The 15,035-nt window shown below is 37.8% G+C and overlaps 2 protein-coding genes across 5 annotated transcripts; one reads left to right on the top strand and one right to left on the bottom strand.

Annotated features, from left to right (window-relative positions):
- The first annotated feature begins 395 nt into the window (after positions 1 to 395).
- On the top strand, positions 396 to 8,197 carry LOC121982474 (ubiquitin carboxyl-terminal hydrolase MINDY-1-like). Of its 4 annotated transcripts, none has more exons than XM_042535560.1 (14): positions 396 to 833; positions 940 to 1,058; positions 1,141 to 1,247; positions 1,325 to 1,412; positions 4,173 to 5,169; positions 5,284 to 5,338; positions 5,429 to 5,510; positions 5,675 to 5,755; positions 5,929 to 6,033; positions 6,129 to 6,175; positions 6,760 to 6,934; positions 7,625 to 7,724; positions 7,874 to 7,927; positions 8,015 to 8,197. In XM_042535560.1, exons 1-13 carry the CDS (start codon positions 689 to 691, stop codon positions 7,909 to 7,911), a joined length of 2,139 nt encoding a protein of 712 aa, XP_042391494.1. In that variant the 5' UTR covers positions 396 to 688; the 3' UTR covers positions 7,912 to 7,927; positions 8,015 to 8,197. The 4 variants fall into 4 exon arrangements, with proteins under 4 accessions (XP_042391494.1, XP_042391493.1, XP_042391495.1 ...); XM_042535559.1 differs by having other exon boundaries at positions 7,841 to 7,927; XM_042535561.1 differs by lacking the exons at positions 7,874 to 7,927; positions 8,015 to 8,197 and adding an exon at positions 7,831 to 7,853.
- A 1,099-nt stretch (positions 8,198 to 9,296) lies between these two features.
- Positions 9,297 to 10,353, bottom strand: LOC121983395 (protein STAY-GREEN, chloroplastic-like). The gene is made up of 3 exons (XM_042536333.1): positions 10,206 to 10,353; positions 9,928 to 10,104; positions 9,297 to 9,858 (listed from the first exon to the last, which is right to left on the bottom strand). The coding sequence occupies exons 1-3, from the start codon at positions 10,314 to 10,316 to the stop codon at positions 9,478 to 9,480; spliced, it is 669 nt and encodes a 222-aa protein (XP_042392267.1). The 5' UTR covers positions 10,317 to 10,353; the 3' UTR covers positions 9,297 to 9,477.
- Positions 10,354 to 15,035: the final 4,682 nt, after the last annotated feature.

Here is a 15,035-nt window from a genome sequence, read left to right as displayed (position 1 = left end):
GGCAACCGAGCAAGAGGAAGCGCAGTAGCCGTGGAGCAAGGACGTGCTTATGCCGCCACAAATCTCCCCTTCTTCGGCTCCCACAAAGAGGCCAAGACAGTCAGTCGCCTTCGCCGGCGTTCTGGAGCACCAATTAGAAAGCTTCTGCCATGGCGTGAGCTCGTTTCGGTTGATGCCTTCACAGAAACTTGACCGATTCAAATCTTCCCACCTTTCTTATCGATATCAAAGAAAGAGAAACAAACTTCGCAATGATCAAAACCAATTCATCAAGAACACAAACGAAAAGGAGATAGATCGATTTCCCTGAAGACTTTGAAAATTGATCTATCCGACGAACACATCTAGAAACAAACGCGAGCATGATAGCTACCCCTGACGCGCACAGCACTATTGATTGCGTGAACAAGTGGAGCCCACGTGGGGTCCAGTCATTCTAACTAATGGTCAGACGACGGGTTCAATCCGACGGTCAGGATTGCTCGTCCTAGTGCAACAATTTTAAATAAAAAAATAATAAAGAAGAAAAAAAAAATTGCCCAACAACTCAACAGGAGAAGCGCCGAGGCGGTTTCTGCTCTCTCTCTATCTTGTCCTCTTCTTTCCTTTCCAGGGATTCCTCCGCCGACACAAGAGCGAGCTCGAGGTCGGAGACGGCAGCCGACTGCGGGCCGACGGACTTGGTGAGATGGCGGCAGAGGAGCCGCGGAGTGATCCGGCGGCGGGGACCACGGAGGAGATGCTCTACCGGACGAAGGTTATCCAGTTCCTCGGCCGAGCGACCCCGATCGTCCTCCAGAACGACAACGGCCCTTGCCCTCTCCTCGCCATCTGTGAGTCTTCGATTGGTCCACGTAGCTTCGTCGCGGCGTTTTCGCTGGAGTTTTTACCTTGATTGACCTAACTCGGGAGGTCTCGTTGGGTTTTCCTCTGGGATAGGTAACGTGTTGCTGCTTCGGAACAATCTCAAATTGAGCTTGGACGTCTCGGAGGTCTCGTTGCAGAAGCTACTCTCTCTTGTTGCGGAAAGGTTGATTGATTCCAACAGCAACGTTCAGGTCTGCGGGTTGGGAAATGGGTCTAGTGATGGAATCTTGGCCCGGACTTATGCTGTGCTTATTCTTTTGTTTGTTCGTGCAGGACAAGGATGATGGGTATCTCAACAATCAGCAACAGAACATTTCCGACGCAATTGATCTATTGCCTAGGCTGGCGACCGGAATTGATGTCAATGTGCTTTTTAGGAAGTGAGCTATGTTACTTCTTTTAATCGTTGTTTTAATTTTATCGTTTCAAAATTCATGACGTTGTGTTTTATATGCAGGATTAATGATTTTGAGTTTACAAGGGAATGTGCTATATTTGATCTCCTTGATATTGGTCTATATCATGGTTGGATAGTCGATCCTCAGGTCAACTTCTTAAACTGCGAAGTCCTTGCTGTGATGCTGCGATAGCCATATATTATAAGTTAACTTTTACTTTGCTAAATACCTGAATGACAGTGTGTGTGTGTGTCTATATATATATGATATGTTATTTGTTGGTTTTCTTGTTTAGGTGTTTTTTATTTTCATATGTTCATATAATGTTCCTATGGTTTTAGAAGTTCATATTTGTCTCCATCCTACAATTGCTTCTGTAATATTATAATTTGAGTCTACTTGTGATGATAGTTATTTGGTTAGTTACTGAACCTGGTACATGTTTATATTCTCAAAATCTTTCATCTTGGTGTCCACATATAGTTTCTCATCTTTTTCATTAATGTTTCATGAGATTGTATAAAATCTTTCATTTATATTTCCTTTTTTTTCTTACTTCATTACAAATTGATTAATTTATTAACTATTCTGTTTAATGATTTCCTATTAGGAATTCACTTCACATATATTTATTTTTTATCCAAAAGGAAATTTCATATATGAAAAGAGAATCATTGTATGAGGGGGCCAAACCTAAACTCATACTACAATTTTACAAAGACTCCAAAGATTTACATGAATATTCAAATTGACAACTCCTCTCAATACTTACATTCCAAGCTCTCAAAATAAAAAGACTAAAAAAATTTACAAGACCACTATCCTGGTATAAAAGGAAATCTAACATATGGAAAACAAAAACCTCAAAAGAACCTCCACAATTGTGACTTCTTTTAAGTCTTTAAATCAAAGCTCCCAAAAAATCTGCAAACGTCTGCACAAACTTCACAACACCAAAGCACCACCAAACCAAAGCTAAAAACACCATCCTCAAACTATTTCCTCTGCTCTCATCCTGTAGAAAAATATTGGAATTTAAGAAGATCATCATGCTCTTAATTACAAACTTTCCCAGCAAAACTTACTCCACCCAAACATTGAAATACCAATAATACCAAAAGAACTTGAAATCCAGTGGACTTCCCAAGATCCCTTTCTCCGCCTTTCCACGGAGAAAGCTATGAATAACGCAATAATGTGCCACCAGCAAAGTCGAAACTCTAGACCAAAGCATTCAAGAACTACCAAACAAGACACTTGAAATCCCAGTCAGTATACACAATTGCAAACACCTCATTCCAAAATAAATCAACCAATCCAAAACCGATGTGCACAGTTTGCAAATGGAAAGTTTGAAATCCCAGCACAGAGAAACACTTATTCAGCAGCCGACAACCAGTCTTTTAATTCCAGCAGCCGGTACACAATACCAAAACGACCCTCAAATCAACGAGATGGAATCCATAACATAGCATATCCTCAGACCTGTGCTCATTGTTCTTCCAACCAGAAGCAATATATAATGACCTACATTCTTCAAAAGCCTAGCAATATGTGATGCAATAAATCCACCAGCTCCCCATTAGGGGGATACAGTGATAGGAAAAAAATCCATGCAAAACAATCTAAATAGTAATTAAATCACACCTCCCAGCCTGAATACTGTAAACCAGAATTCCAACTTGCAAATACATGGTTTTTCAAAATCAGTACCCAAATTAAACTGATTTGCAAGACAATCTAATATATGGTAGACCAATCCTATCTACCTTACAAATGCCAAACAGAATTCTATCAATGTCCTGCTTAAACAAAATTCTGTCTTCAGAGAATTCAAACGCTTGATTAGCAAGATAGTCCGCTGCAGCATTTGCTTCTCTATAAATGTGTGAGTAGCGAACTTGATAATTCTGAATGACATATTTAATTTTACGAACCAGATTCCTCAACTCCCAACACATGAAGGGAGACTGAATAATCTTCAAAGCCACCAGCGAATCTGACTCCAACCAAATAGGAAAGAAGTAGTTCTCCACACATAACTCCAACCCTTTAAGAATCGCAACCAACTCAGCACTCACATTTGTACCCACTCCAATAATTCCACTTCACATATGAGGTGGGAAAGATATTTATAACCTAGGTTCATGTTCTTACTTTGATTGATAGTGATACATTGTGGTAATTGGTGAAAATCATAAATAGTTTGAAGCTACATCACATTCTACCAAATGGTCTAAACATGAGACTTCCTTATTTAGGATTGAGAAGTAGATGGTACCCTTAGATTTCTCCTCGATTGGCATAATTGGTTGTCTCATTGCAAGTGCTGTTGAATACCCTTTCAGGATATCTGTTCTTTGCTAAGGAATAGGGCAGACAACCTGGAATCTTCTCTAAGTGACCCTTGTCGTTGTCCCCTTGGGGCGGTGCGGTGCTTGAGGCATGGGGTGTTGCCACATGAGGTCTTGGGGTCCAAACTCGGCGCTTCCAAGTATGCCTTCCCCCATGCCTTGGCCACCTGTACTAATGGCTAATAGCCACTTGTGATTTACCTCCTCCGTGTTGGCCTAGGGACGGATTGGCGGGGGTGCTGGGGGCGAGCAAATCGTCTTTTGCTGATTATACTCCTGATTTTCTCATTTTAAAAAAATTATCCATGTTTGGTACTATAAATGCTATGAAACATTTTTATCCACGAATTTATTTAAAGGAATGAAGCTTTCTAAAGGTTTGCGGTACACACTATTTATTTTAGTTTTTTCTGACATCTCTTGGGTTAAATGCTCTTTTCAACTTGTTATGTTTGGCCTAGTTTCCTTGTCATCATTGTTTGTCCTAACTATTTAGGGTCAGATGGGATTATATAAGTCATCAATGTTGTTTAAAATATACACTCTGTTCCAGGATACTGATACTGCAGCAGCAATAGGCTCACGATCTTACAATACTATTGTTAGTGAGCTTGTACAAGCCTTTGAAATGAAAAAGGCTGAAGGAGATATTAAGGGTGAAGAGGAGGAAGATTGTGTTGATTTTTCTGCAGCTACAGCTGCTACTCTTGGTGTTCCCTCACCTTTGCTTTCAAGAGGTAGATCATTTGAGGATCAAAATCCAGCTTCTATTCAACAAAGGAGGAAAGGTGATATCGAGGAGGAAGAGGAGCTTATGAGAGCTTTGACTCTCTCAAAATCTGATGTTGCAGTTCCTGTTAGTGACTCTATGTTGCCTATAATTCATGTTAATTTGGATGAAAATGAAAGTGTTCAGAGGTCTGAAACAGAAACTACTGATTATTTAGACATAAAAACTGGAGATGGGTCTAGCATTGTCTACCAGTCGCATATACTTGTTTCCAAAGAATTACATATCAATAATGATCTCAAAGATGATGTTTTAGCGGAAAATAACTCTCTACTAAACAACAATCTTGCTGTAAATTCTACAAGTCAAGCAGACTCCAATGGACCTGAACATTGTGAAAAATCTAGTAAATCAGATGAGGATATACAGACTGAAACAGAATCCAACCAGGTTCCAAATTTGCAGTCTTCTGATGATGGTGATTCTCATAACCTTACAGCTGTTTCAGAAAATGACCAGTTTCTCAAAAAATCATTCCATGATGACCTCACAGTTCCAGTTTATGAAAATCCTGCTGGGAGATCAGTTACTGCTGAAAATGGGAAAGAAGAGCTTTCAAATGTTTCTGATGGCATAGCCTCAAGCCTCCAGGAGAATGAGCCCATTTATGAAGGAGAAGAATGCATCTTATCTGGATCTGTGGCGTGTGTCAATCCAGAGCCAGTTTATGAAGGTGAAATGATTCTTGCTGTGCAAACTGAGAAAATAGAAGATACTGAGCACCCTGCAAATATAAAAGATAACGTTGTTAATGAACAATGTAAGACAAGATCTTGTATTTGTTTATTGGAGGTTTACTATTAATATTTTGGTTCTATTGATTTTTCAAATCTTGTCAAAGATTCAGTGAAATGATACCTATTCTTGTTTCTAGGGCACCTGATAAAGAATTTTCTGGAACACAATGCTAACCAATTGACAATTTATGGGTGAAGTATCATCATTCAATTGCTTTCTAATTCTTTTCCCACATTCTTGCATTCTTGTATCTTGTTTAATATTTTCTGTTTCTTTCACAGCCTATTTTGTTTGCAAGAAGGTCTAAAGGAAAGAGAGCTCTGCGTTTTTTTCCGAAATAATCACTTCAGCACTATGTTTAAGGTACATTCAAATGATGTAGCATTTGAGCTCACATTGGCTTTTGCCTTTTGCTTCAATGAGATACAGTAGATTGTATTACTACCTGTACAAACAATGATGATTTTCTGTGTTTAGGGTTTGGTGTTGTCTTTGATAGAGAGCTTTTAAATTATTATTTCGTGCAGTACAATGGTGAACTATATCTTTTAGCTACAGATCAGGGGTATTTGAACCAGCCAGACTTGGTTTGGGAGAAGTTGAATGAGGTATGTCTTCTTTCCAGGAATATATGACTCATTATCAAGTCCTTTTCTAAATTATTTACTTGATTTTCTTAATAGTGTTGTTACCTATGCTTTTGAATGTGTAGATTTTTTTGTTAATTCCATTTCATTTTTAAAGTAGTTCTGCCATAATTTCTTCTACTTGTATGGATAAGGTCAACGGAGACACAATCTTCATGACTGGAAACTTTATGGAATTTAAAGCTGATAGTCAGGTCCACGACTCGTGGAATGAACAAAGTGCTATGACTAATACAGCTGTATGTATATCATCACCAAAAATTTAACTAAGAAAATTGCTCTCTCTGCGTAATAGCATCAATATAATCTGATAAACATTTCTGTTGCCGTGCAGGATTATCTAGCTGCACTTCAAAGCGCAGGTCATCCATCAGCTTTGAAGTATGTATTTTCTACCACACAATTTAGTTTCAGTAGTAAGGAACTTATTACTTAGGATTTTACTTGAGTAATATCATAAATTTGAGTGGTTAAATTAAGTAGTTCTATTAAAAGTTAGTGTTTTTAAGCGTACCCGACTTACCTTTTGTTGGATGTATGCATCCTTAATGACTACAAAATTTTTTGATTTGCAATGTGTTTCTGTTGTGTATATTCTTAGTAGTGTATAAGCACTCATAATGAAAGTACCCGTAGCAAAGCTGCATTTGATAGTAGCAACTTCTTTTTTGTTGCATCTTAGGTATTCAACAAAAATTGCTCTAAGAGAGAAAGTAGCTTAAACCTGGGAGAAAAGTTTAACCCTTCTTTGGGTTTTTCAGTCAAGAGACACCATTTTTCTCAATATTATCCTTATTTATGTAAATCTGTATAATTTCCTATTTTTCTTAATTTTGGACTCTTTGTAAATACTTAATGCGACAGTCAGTTTTATGCTTCTCTGGTTTTCAATAGAATAGAATTACCTTTTTATTATTTTGATGTTTTCCTTTTTATGAACAAATTGTTTCATAAACATATCGCAGTTCTGATCTGCAATTGGCGATAGCTCTTCAACAAGAGGAGTTTGGGCAACAGCCACAGCGACCACAGCAGCAGCAGCAGCAGCAACAACAACAACAACCACCACCACAACCACGACAACAACATTCCCAGCAGCCATCTATTCCGGGTCGTTCACGGCTCATCACAGGTCCTCAGGTATTACTTTCATCCGATAAGAATTTATATGCAGTGCCTGAATTGACATTTCTAAATAATCACTTGCTACTCGAAGTAGTTGAGATATGTTGACCGTGAAAAAATGATGTGAATCTTAGTAAGGTTTTATCTAAAAATATAAGGGAACATCTTATAGCTCTACCAAAGAATTTGTTTGCAACATGTTGCTATCTACTACTCGCAAAAGATGCATCATTCATTATGACTTACCATCATTTTGGCACGGAAAAAAGGTTTTGTTGGGTTGAATATTTTGATATTGACATCCAATTTGCATTTCCTACCAATATGATTTGCCCCCAACTAGGATGTCTCCAATGATCTCTATTCTGCTCAATCTACTTTACTCATTTAAGTTATATTGCTGTGGCGGACATATCTTTTTAAGTTAAAAGTGATTTACTTGTGTAACTTCAGTCATAACCTCATCGTGAACTGAATGCACTAAAACATTCTTGCCTGAACAAGCTTTCCGTTTGTAGTCACGACACTGAAAGCTTGAGTTAGTATTAAAGACATTCTTGCCTGAACAAGCTAGTCGAGTTGTAGTTGTGACATGGAAAGTACAAGTTATCCGCTTAAAATGGTAAAAGGACCAACCTAGTGCATCCATCTTCCCAGTACTAGCTTTTACTGAAAAAAAGGACTTTGAAATAAAGTCGCCCCCAGGTTCTGAAGACATCAAACCCACTTACAGAACTGAGCTGGCAGATCCAGTTTTTCCTACCTGATCGACCAGTCCAAGCGACGGCAAGTCCCATCCTATTAGGTTAATATTTCCAATTCTCATTTCTTTCCATCTAAGCTCAATTCAGTTGCCATAGTATTCAGATCTCTATAAGATGAAAGTGGTTCATTACTTACATTTGAATTAGATGTGTAAAGCATTCATGCCTGAACAAGCTATCTGGATTGTAGCTGTGACATGGAAATTGCAAGTCATTATTGAACTTTAGAGCTTGATCGAACAATGTAAAATAATTTAATGGTATCAACTTGTTGAATCTACATTTGGCCTCTTTTTTTAGATGTAACAAGTTTTATCCAAACATTCTACAGGTTTCGAGGAGTTCAGGTCCACCACAGAGGAGCGAATCCAAGGCAAGAGAAAAGTGCGTCGTCATGTGAAAATGTCTGATGTAAATGTTCTTCTTCATATACAATAACTTCAGGTGCATTATTAAAAGTTTGGTGTAAATAACATGGTGCAAACAATATTATAATATACAATAAATTTTGCAACCTTGGAATTTTGATAAGGTGTCAAAATGGCCAATCGAGCTGGGCATGGCTGAGTTTAACATGCTCGACATGATTCTATAGGTCAAGTTACTTTACTAGTTTATCATGCAGTTTATCTTTTAAATGAGTTTGATAATATTTAAATGAACTAAATTTAAATTAAAAAACATTAAATTTGTTAATTATTTTAATGGTTCTGTTCATTTTAATCTAGACTTACCTTAGTTAGGTACTATTATGTGTTACCAAATAAACTTAATACAATGTTTGGCTCAGTTTACTTAACAAGCATTTTGCTAATTTAAAATAAAATAGGCAAAAGTTAAAAGCATGCTATCTCATGTAGTCTCTACAAAAGGACTCCTTTTAAAACTTTCTTTAATTTTAGCATTATTATATCAACTATAAGATATTAATATTGATCCGAAATAAACGGGTCCACGACTCCACGTTGTAGTAATTATAATTATTAATTATTATAATACGATATTGATGACTACAATTGAAGTGCATTTATAATATCGATATTGTTGAGACAACTATAAACTATAGTTATTATAATATAATTTATTTATATTGATCAAAATTGAAATATCAATGTTATAATAATAATAATGTCAAAACTAAAGGTAATTTTGAAAATAAAAAAAATGAAAGAGATACCCATTTAACTATTCCAATAAAAAAATGCCCTTTTGATTCCCTCCAAAAAAAAAAATATGGTTAACTCTATTCTCCAACGAGTTCGGATCTTCTGTCCTTAAATTTTTCTGTCCCCATATTCTCTTGTCAATCGGACCGATCAGATTACATCTCAAGAATAACTTGCACATCACGAGGATACTGTACACATCTTAAGGATGTCATAATACCTTGAGATGTAATTTAATCCGTCCGATCGACAAGGAGACACGGAAACAAAGAAATTTGAGGACAGAGGATCCAAATAGTCAACAATTTGAAAATTGAACATATTCTTACATTGACAATGCAATTAGAATAATTGCCAATGTCATTTACCTTTTAATTAGAAAGCAGAGAGATTAAGCTATTCATTTCCTATTCATATTATATATACAGAGAGACAGAAATACATACATTTAACAATTTGATATGAAATTTATATTTTACCTAATGATACAATAATTGATAAACCATTAGAGAAAGAAACGCGGACGCATAAAAAATCTAAAGGGACGTGGCCGCGCATAATAAATCTAAAGGGACGTGGACGCATAGTATGTCTAACAGTGCCGCGTGATCAAGCTCTACGGAGGGAATCAACACTCGCACTCCGGCCCGCACCGCCGCGGCCGTTCCTCCGGCGAGGACGGCGGGGGCCCCGATGACGCAGCGTCCCTGAGAGGCCCCCAGCTCTCGACGCTGTTGAACTCGGGGAGGTTGGAGTGGAAGTAGACCCACACGGCGGCTTCCTCCAGCTCCGGGTGGTTGCCGAACAGCGCGCCGTCGCCGTGGACGAACGCCTTCAGCACCATCGGCAGCTCTCTGCGGAAGATGCTGCGGCGGAGCCCCGCGATCGGGGCCAGCAGGGCGTGGCCGCCGCTGACGTGGCAGTGCACGTGCAGCGACCTCCTCCCCTGCACCTCCTCCCACTCCGCCACCACCTCGTCCCTCTGCAACCTGTTGTACCACCCCTGCAACTGCACCAAAACCCGATCGCACATCATTCACCAACAGCCATACGATCGATCGATCGAGATCGTAGGTACCTGAGCGCTGTTGACGGTGCCGGAGATGGCGAGGGTGATCGCGGAGGTGACGTCGCTGTGAGTGAGCGTGTAGGTCCTGGGGAGCTTCCCCGGCTGCTTCTCCTCCGCCGCCGCCCCCAAGAAGAGCACCTTCAGCTTCGACGCCTCGAAGATCGAACGCCCAAACAGCCTCGCAACCTGAAATAAACGTACACCTCGTTTAATTTCTTTCCGGTCATCGATCGCCGGACTTGAAAAGTTTCAGCTGGAAACAGAGCATGCAGGAAAAGGATACCCACCGGAGCTATTGATCTCTTTTCTTTTCTCTGCTTACTGAATACTAACAAGGAGCTCTTCTGCTGCTGCTTCAGTTGCACAGGTTGCAGAAACATGGCGGCTGCGAATCCCATTCAAGAAGAAGAAGTAATGTTCTCCGATCGCTTTGGAAAGTCAGGCCGATGGTAAATAAGGATAGGCCCTCCAGTGGGGCCAGATGGTTAATAGATCAGACGGCAAGGGAACGGAGGAAGAGGACAAGGGCAAGTGGCCATTGCGTCGTGTCGTGTCGGCTGGTTATTCGTCAGCCACTGTGGCACGTGTTTAACGGGAGGTGGGAATGCAGCAGGAGGAACCTGGACTGGTTTACTGAGCGCACGTGTTCAACGCGAGTTTCGGGAAGGAATCTAACGGTAAAAAAGATAACGCCGGCGCGGATTTTGGTTTGTTGGATTCGGAGAGGATCTATGGCAAGATGGTCGGAGTCGGGAAGAGTGTCTATCGAGTTCACGTTTGATTCGGTAATTTAAAAAAAAAATCTTTGCTAAAACACATAATTTGATAATTTATTATTATAGTAGTTGAAGCAAATTTAAATGTGCAAAATCATCAAAACAAACCTCGTTGTTTCCTTGGGGCGATCATTAGAAGAATTAATCGAAAGCTCTAAAGAACATCATTAATGATTTCAAAATGTTAGGAAATATTTAGGATAAACAAAGAAATTCGGGCAAAATTAAACTCACTCGAAGTCGTATGTTCAAGAGATCAGACTACACTACACCAGAAGGAAGCCGAAGAAACAAAAGGCGAAATGAAAATTACAATACAAGTGAAAAAATGAGAAGTAAACCCGACTGATAAGCAATAGTGAAGGACCAATCCATTGAATTTTGAAAGGTAATAATTTTTGGTATTCGAAATTATATTTTATCTGTACTTATGCTTGTAAAATTTAAAAATCTATGCTGGTTACTAAAAATCAAATTAAAAAAAAAATTCAGAGCCTTTGGATATCTGTTTACTATTTTTAGTAATTTAGAATCTAAAGTATATATATATATATATATATATATATATATATATATATATATATATATAATCACATGTTTAACTGTTTGAAGATTAATCTTTTATTAGTAACAAATTTTTTTCTTTTAGACGGGTTCTCTTCTCGCTTTTCCTCAATCTTTTTCATGATTAGTGCACAAGATAATCATTATCCTATCCAACATCAAATAATTTGATGATTACCTTTTTACGTAATAATAACAGAAATTAGCTAAGACAAAAATTTAAACAATTTCGACAAGGAGCACCATGAAAAGAGGATATAACATTATTATCATTAATGATGTTCTGTATAAGCAAGTCCACATCCAATAGTCAAAGTCTTAATTAACTTAAGGTGATCACTTATTGAGTTTGAATTAGTAACGATATAAATCCATACGCTAATAAATCTCAATGAGCCCATTAAAGAAATAAAATCCGACAATCCTTCACCTTCATCTTCACCTACGCCTAGACAAATTACGATTTATATGAACAAATGAGAAAACTTTAATTGCCATGAACAACAATGCCAAAGTTTATACTTACGTAATCAATCTCATCCACTACTATTTTTTTTTGTTTGTTAAATACTATTTTTTAAAAATGATTTAATTATTCTTTTCTTCACTTGAGCCACATGGTTAATAGCTTATTGTAATTACGATGGTCGGCGAGGGCAAAACTGTCAAAGTATCATGAAAGATATGATAAAGATGGAGGTCGGAGATATTGGAACTGATCGAACATAAACAATTTGTTCGATTATTTTTATTTTTTTATTTTTAAAAATGATTAAAAAAAAAAGAGTTGTACAGCGTTGCATGCAGCCCTGCTGCAGCCTTATCTTTAATATTTTTTGTTTTTTTTAATTTTAAATTTAACGTATTTAAATTTAATTGAAAATGTAATTGATTTTATTTAAAGAAAAAATTAGATATAAATTAATAAAATATTAATAAAATTATAAATATTTGATTGATGGAATATTTAAATATAAAATTTAAAATATCTCTACGAAAATGGTAGCGGAGCAAAGTAAAAGTAGTGAAGCGAAGTAATAGCCTTCTCCTTCCTCGAGCGACCGGCAACAAGTTGGCGGAAGGCAACGCGGTGGCCGCCTACTCCACTACTCTGCCCGCGCTCAACATCAAGTACTGACCCTGGTCGCGGGTGTGGCAACAGTAGCAGCAAAGTGCTGCACGGAAGCAGCCGTCACCCGAGAAGGATTGGGAGGTGATGAGGTCATGACAATGGGGGAGAAGGGCCTCTTCTTTCGGCTCAACAAGATCGCCTACACCTTAATCTTCGTCATCACCGGCGGGTGGATTCTCTTATGCTTTGTCAGCCCTGCGCTAGGCCTCTACCAGCTCGACTCCGCCCCTTTGCCCCCTTCCGCCATGTTCAAAGGCGCATCCTAAACCAAGTTAGGGTTTTTTTTTGCACAAGATACTGTAATTCTCTCAACTCTTAATTCAAACTGTCGCCTTTTTCTCAAATTTGCCATAACAAATAGGATCTACTTGTTAGTATATGATAAATTATTATTATAAGAATAAATTAATCTTTTATTATTATTTTTATTATTTATTTATATTTCCTTTTCCTTTGTAAACCTAAGTTTTCGTAATGTAATTTTATAGCCTCCTTTTTGCAACTACCTCTTTCTCTCCTTTGCTTGGTTGTCTTTTACACTCTATTTGCATTCTTTGCTTTGTTCTCATGGTATCAGAGTCAATCCATTTTCTCATATTCTCTCTTAGTGAATCGTGGAATAGTTTTATTTTCGGAATTCTTTAAAACGGTTGTAGAAAAAAATATATTTTCTTGAGTTTCAATCGTTGAATCGCCTTGAAACTTTGAGAGAATGTTTCTCACATCTAGGGATACATTTTGAACGGTGGAGATCGGATTTTCAGTTTTTTTAAGTCCACCTGACAACCAAAAAACATAACTATTGAGTTTTGGCTGTGTGGAGCTGTCGACCTCTATGAATCCTCGACGCAAGGATGACTTTTGCAAATTGAATTGGTAATCTCTTGAAGAAATCTGTAACTTCCAGTTCATTATTTCAAGCAACAAGGTGGATGTCATCCTCAAAAGTTTTTGTTGGAGGACTTTCATATGACACAAACGATTAAAGTCTGAGAGAAGTATTTACTAGTTTTGGTGAAGTGATTGAAGCTTGAGTTATCATGGATAGGGAAGCTAGACAATCCAGGGGGTTTGGATTTGTGATATTTACTTCTAGGAAAGAAACCTCTACTGCCAATAGTGGCATGGATGGAAAGGATGTTCATGGTCGGATGGTTAAAGTTAATTATGCTACTGATTGAACAAGTGGATTTCATGGTGGTGGTGGTGGTTATGGAGGCAGCTATGGTAGTGGTGGCTATGGTGGCGGGGGTGGTGCTTCTGGAGATGGCTATGGTGGTGCTGCTCTTATTGAACAATTTCAGAAGTTCCTTGCATCTCATCCACATGCCATGTCTATCTCTTCTCACATAGGCTTGCCCTCCAATGGTACCTCAAGTATACATTCCCCTATTTGGATCTTTGATTCTGGAGCTTCACATCATATATCGTCTAATGTCAATTCTTTTATATCTATAAATTCATCACCTTCTATGTCGATCATGCCCACTGATGGTTCTCCCATGTCATTAGTCCCCTATTTGTATGTCTAATTTATCTCTGTCTAATGTATATCATATTCCTAATCTTACTTCGAATCTTGTCTCTGTCGGTCAATTATGTGACTATGGTTTCTCAGTTTCTTTTACTTCATCTTCTTATTATGTACAAGATCCGCGATCCCAGAAGCTGATTGGGATAGGTCGTAGGCAGGAGGAACTATATGTATTAAAATAACTGAAAGTTCCAGATATTACAGCTTCTAGTGTTGATTTGTCATCCTTTCGGTTAAGCTCAACTTCTTCTGATTTTTACTTATGGCACTTTCATCTTAGACATGTTTCTTCTTCTCGTTTGAAATACTTATCTTCTAAAGGAAATTTAGGAAAATTACAAACTCATGATATTTTAGATTGTTGTGACTGCAAATTAGCAAAATTCTCTGCTTTACCTTTCTATAGAAATAATATCTCTATTTCTATTGCACCATTTGAGTTAGTTCATTTTGATGTATGAGGTTCATCTCCTATTCGTACACCTGGTGGATCCCGTTACTACGTTTCCTTTATTGATGATTGTACTCATTACACTTGGGTTTATCTTATGAAACATCGTTCTGATTTCCTTGGTATCTATCAACTGTTTTCTACCATGGTAAAAACTCAACATAATGTTGTTATTAAATGTTTTTGATGTGATTTGGATGGTGAATATACATCCAATCTTTTTTATGAACTATTATCTGCATATGTTCCTAGCGAGTTCTGGGCAAAGCTATTCTTATTGTAGTCAATTCTATCAATAGAATTTCATCTTCTATTACATCCGGTTTGTTTCCTTTTGAAAAACTATATGGTTATGTTCCTGACTATTCCGTCTTAAGAGTTTTTGGATCCATATGTTTTGTCTTTCGCCCTCATGTTGAATGTAGTAAGCTTAGTTCTCGGTCCGCTCTTTGTATATTTCTTGGCTACGACGAGGGTCAAAAGGGATATAGATGTTATGATCCAGTTATTAGTCAAAAACTCTATGTCTCACATTATGTTATTTTTCTTGAACACATCCCATTATATTCCATTCCCTCTGAGACTCTTAATCTTCGAAAATCTGATCTTACTCGTACTGATCCTTTTTGTATTGACTCTGATGATATGTCATCTCATGTT

The sequence above is a fragment of the Zingiber officinale genome, chromosome 5A (genome assembly GCF_018446385.1).
Source record: "Zingiber officinale cultivar Zhangliang chromosome 5A, Zo_v1.1, whole genome shotgun sequence".
Lineage (NCBI taxonomy): Eukaryota > Viridiplantae > Streptophyta > Magnoliopsida > Zingiberales > Zingiberaceae > Zingiber > Zingiber officinale.
Note: the sequence above shows the minus strand (reverse complement) of the source record. Positions and strands in the feature narration are given on the sequence as shown.

Coding starts and splice junctions, on each gene's coding strand:
- LOC121983395 (XM_042536333.1), bottom strand. CDS start 10,316: ATGGGATTCGCAGCCGCCATGTTTCTGCAACCTGTGCAACTGAAGCAG. Junction 10,105..10,205: donor AAAAGAGATCAATAGCTCCG/GTGGGTATCCTT, acceptor CGTTTATTTCAG/GTTGCGAGGCTGTTTGGGCG. Junction 9,859..9,927: donor GCACCGTCAACAGCGCTCAG/GTACCTACGATC, acceptor GTTTTGGTGCAG/TTGCAGGGGTGGTACAACAG.
- LOC121982474 (XM_042535559.1), top strand. CDS start 689: ATGGCGGCAGAGGAGCCGCGGAGTGATCCGGCGGCGGGGACCACGGAG. Junction 5,756..5,928: donor TTTGGGAGAAGTTGAATGAG/GTATGTCTTCTT, acceptor TGTATGGATAAG/GTCAACGGAGACACAATCTT. Junction 7,725..7,840: donor GGCAAGTCCCATCCTATTAG/GTTAATATTTCC, acceptor AGATGTGTAAAG/CATTCATGCCTGAACAAGCT.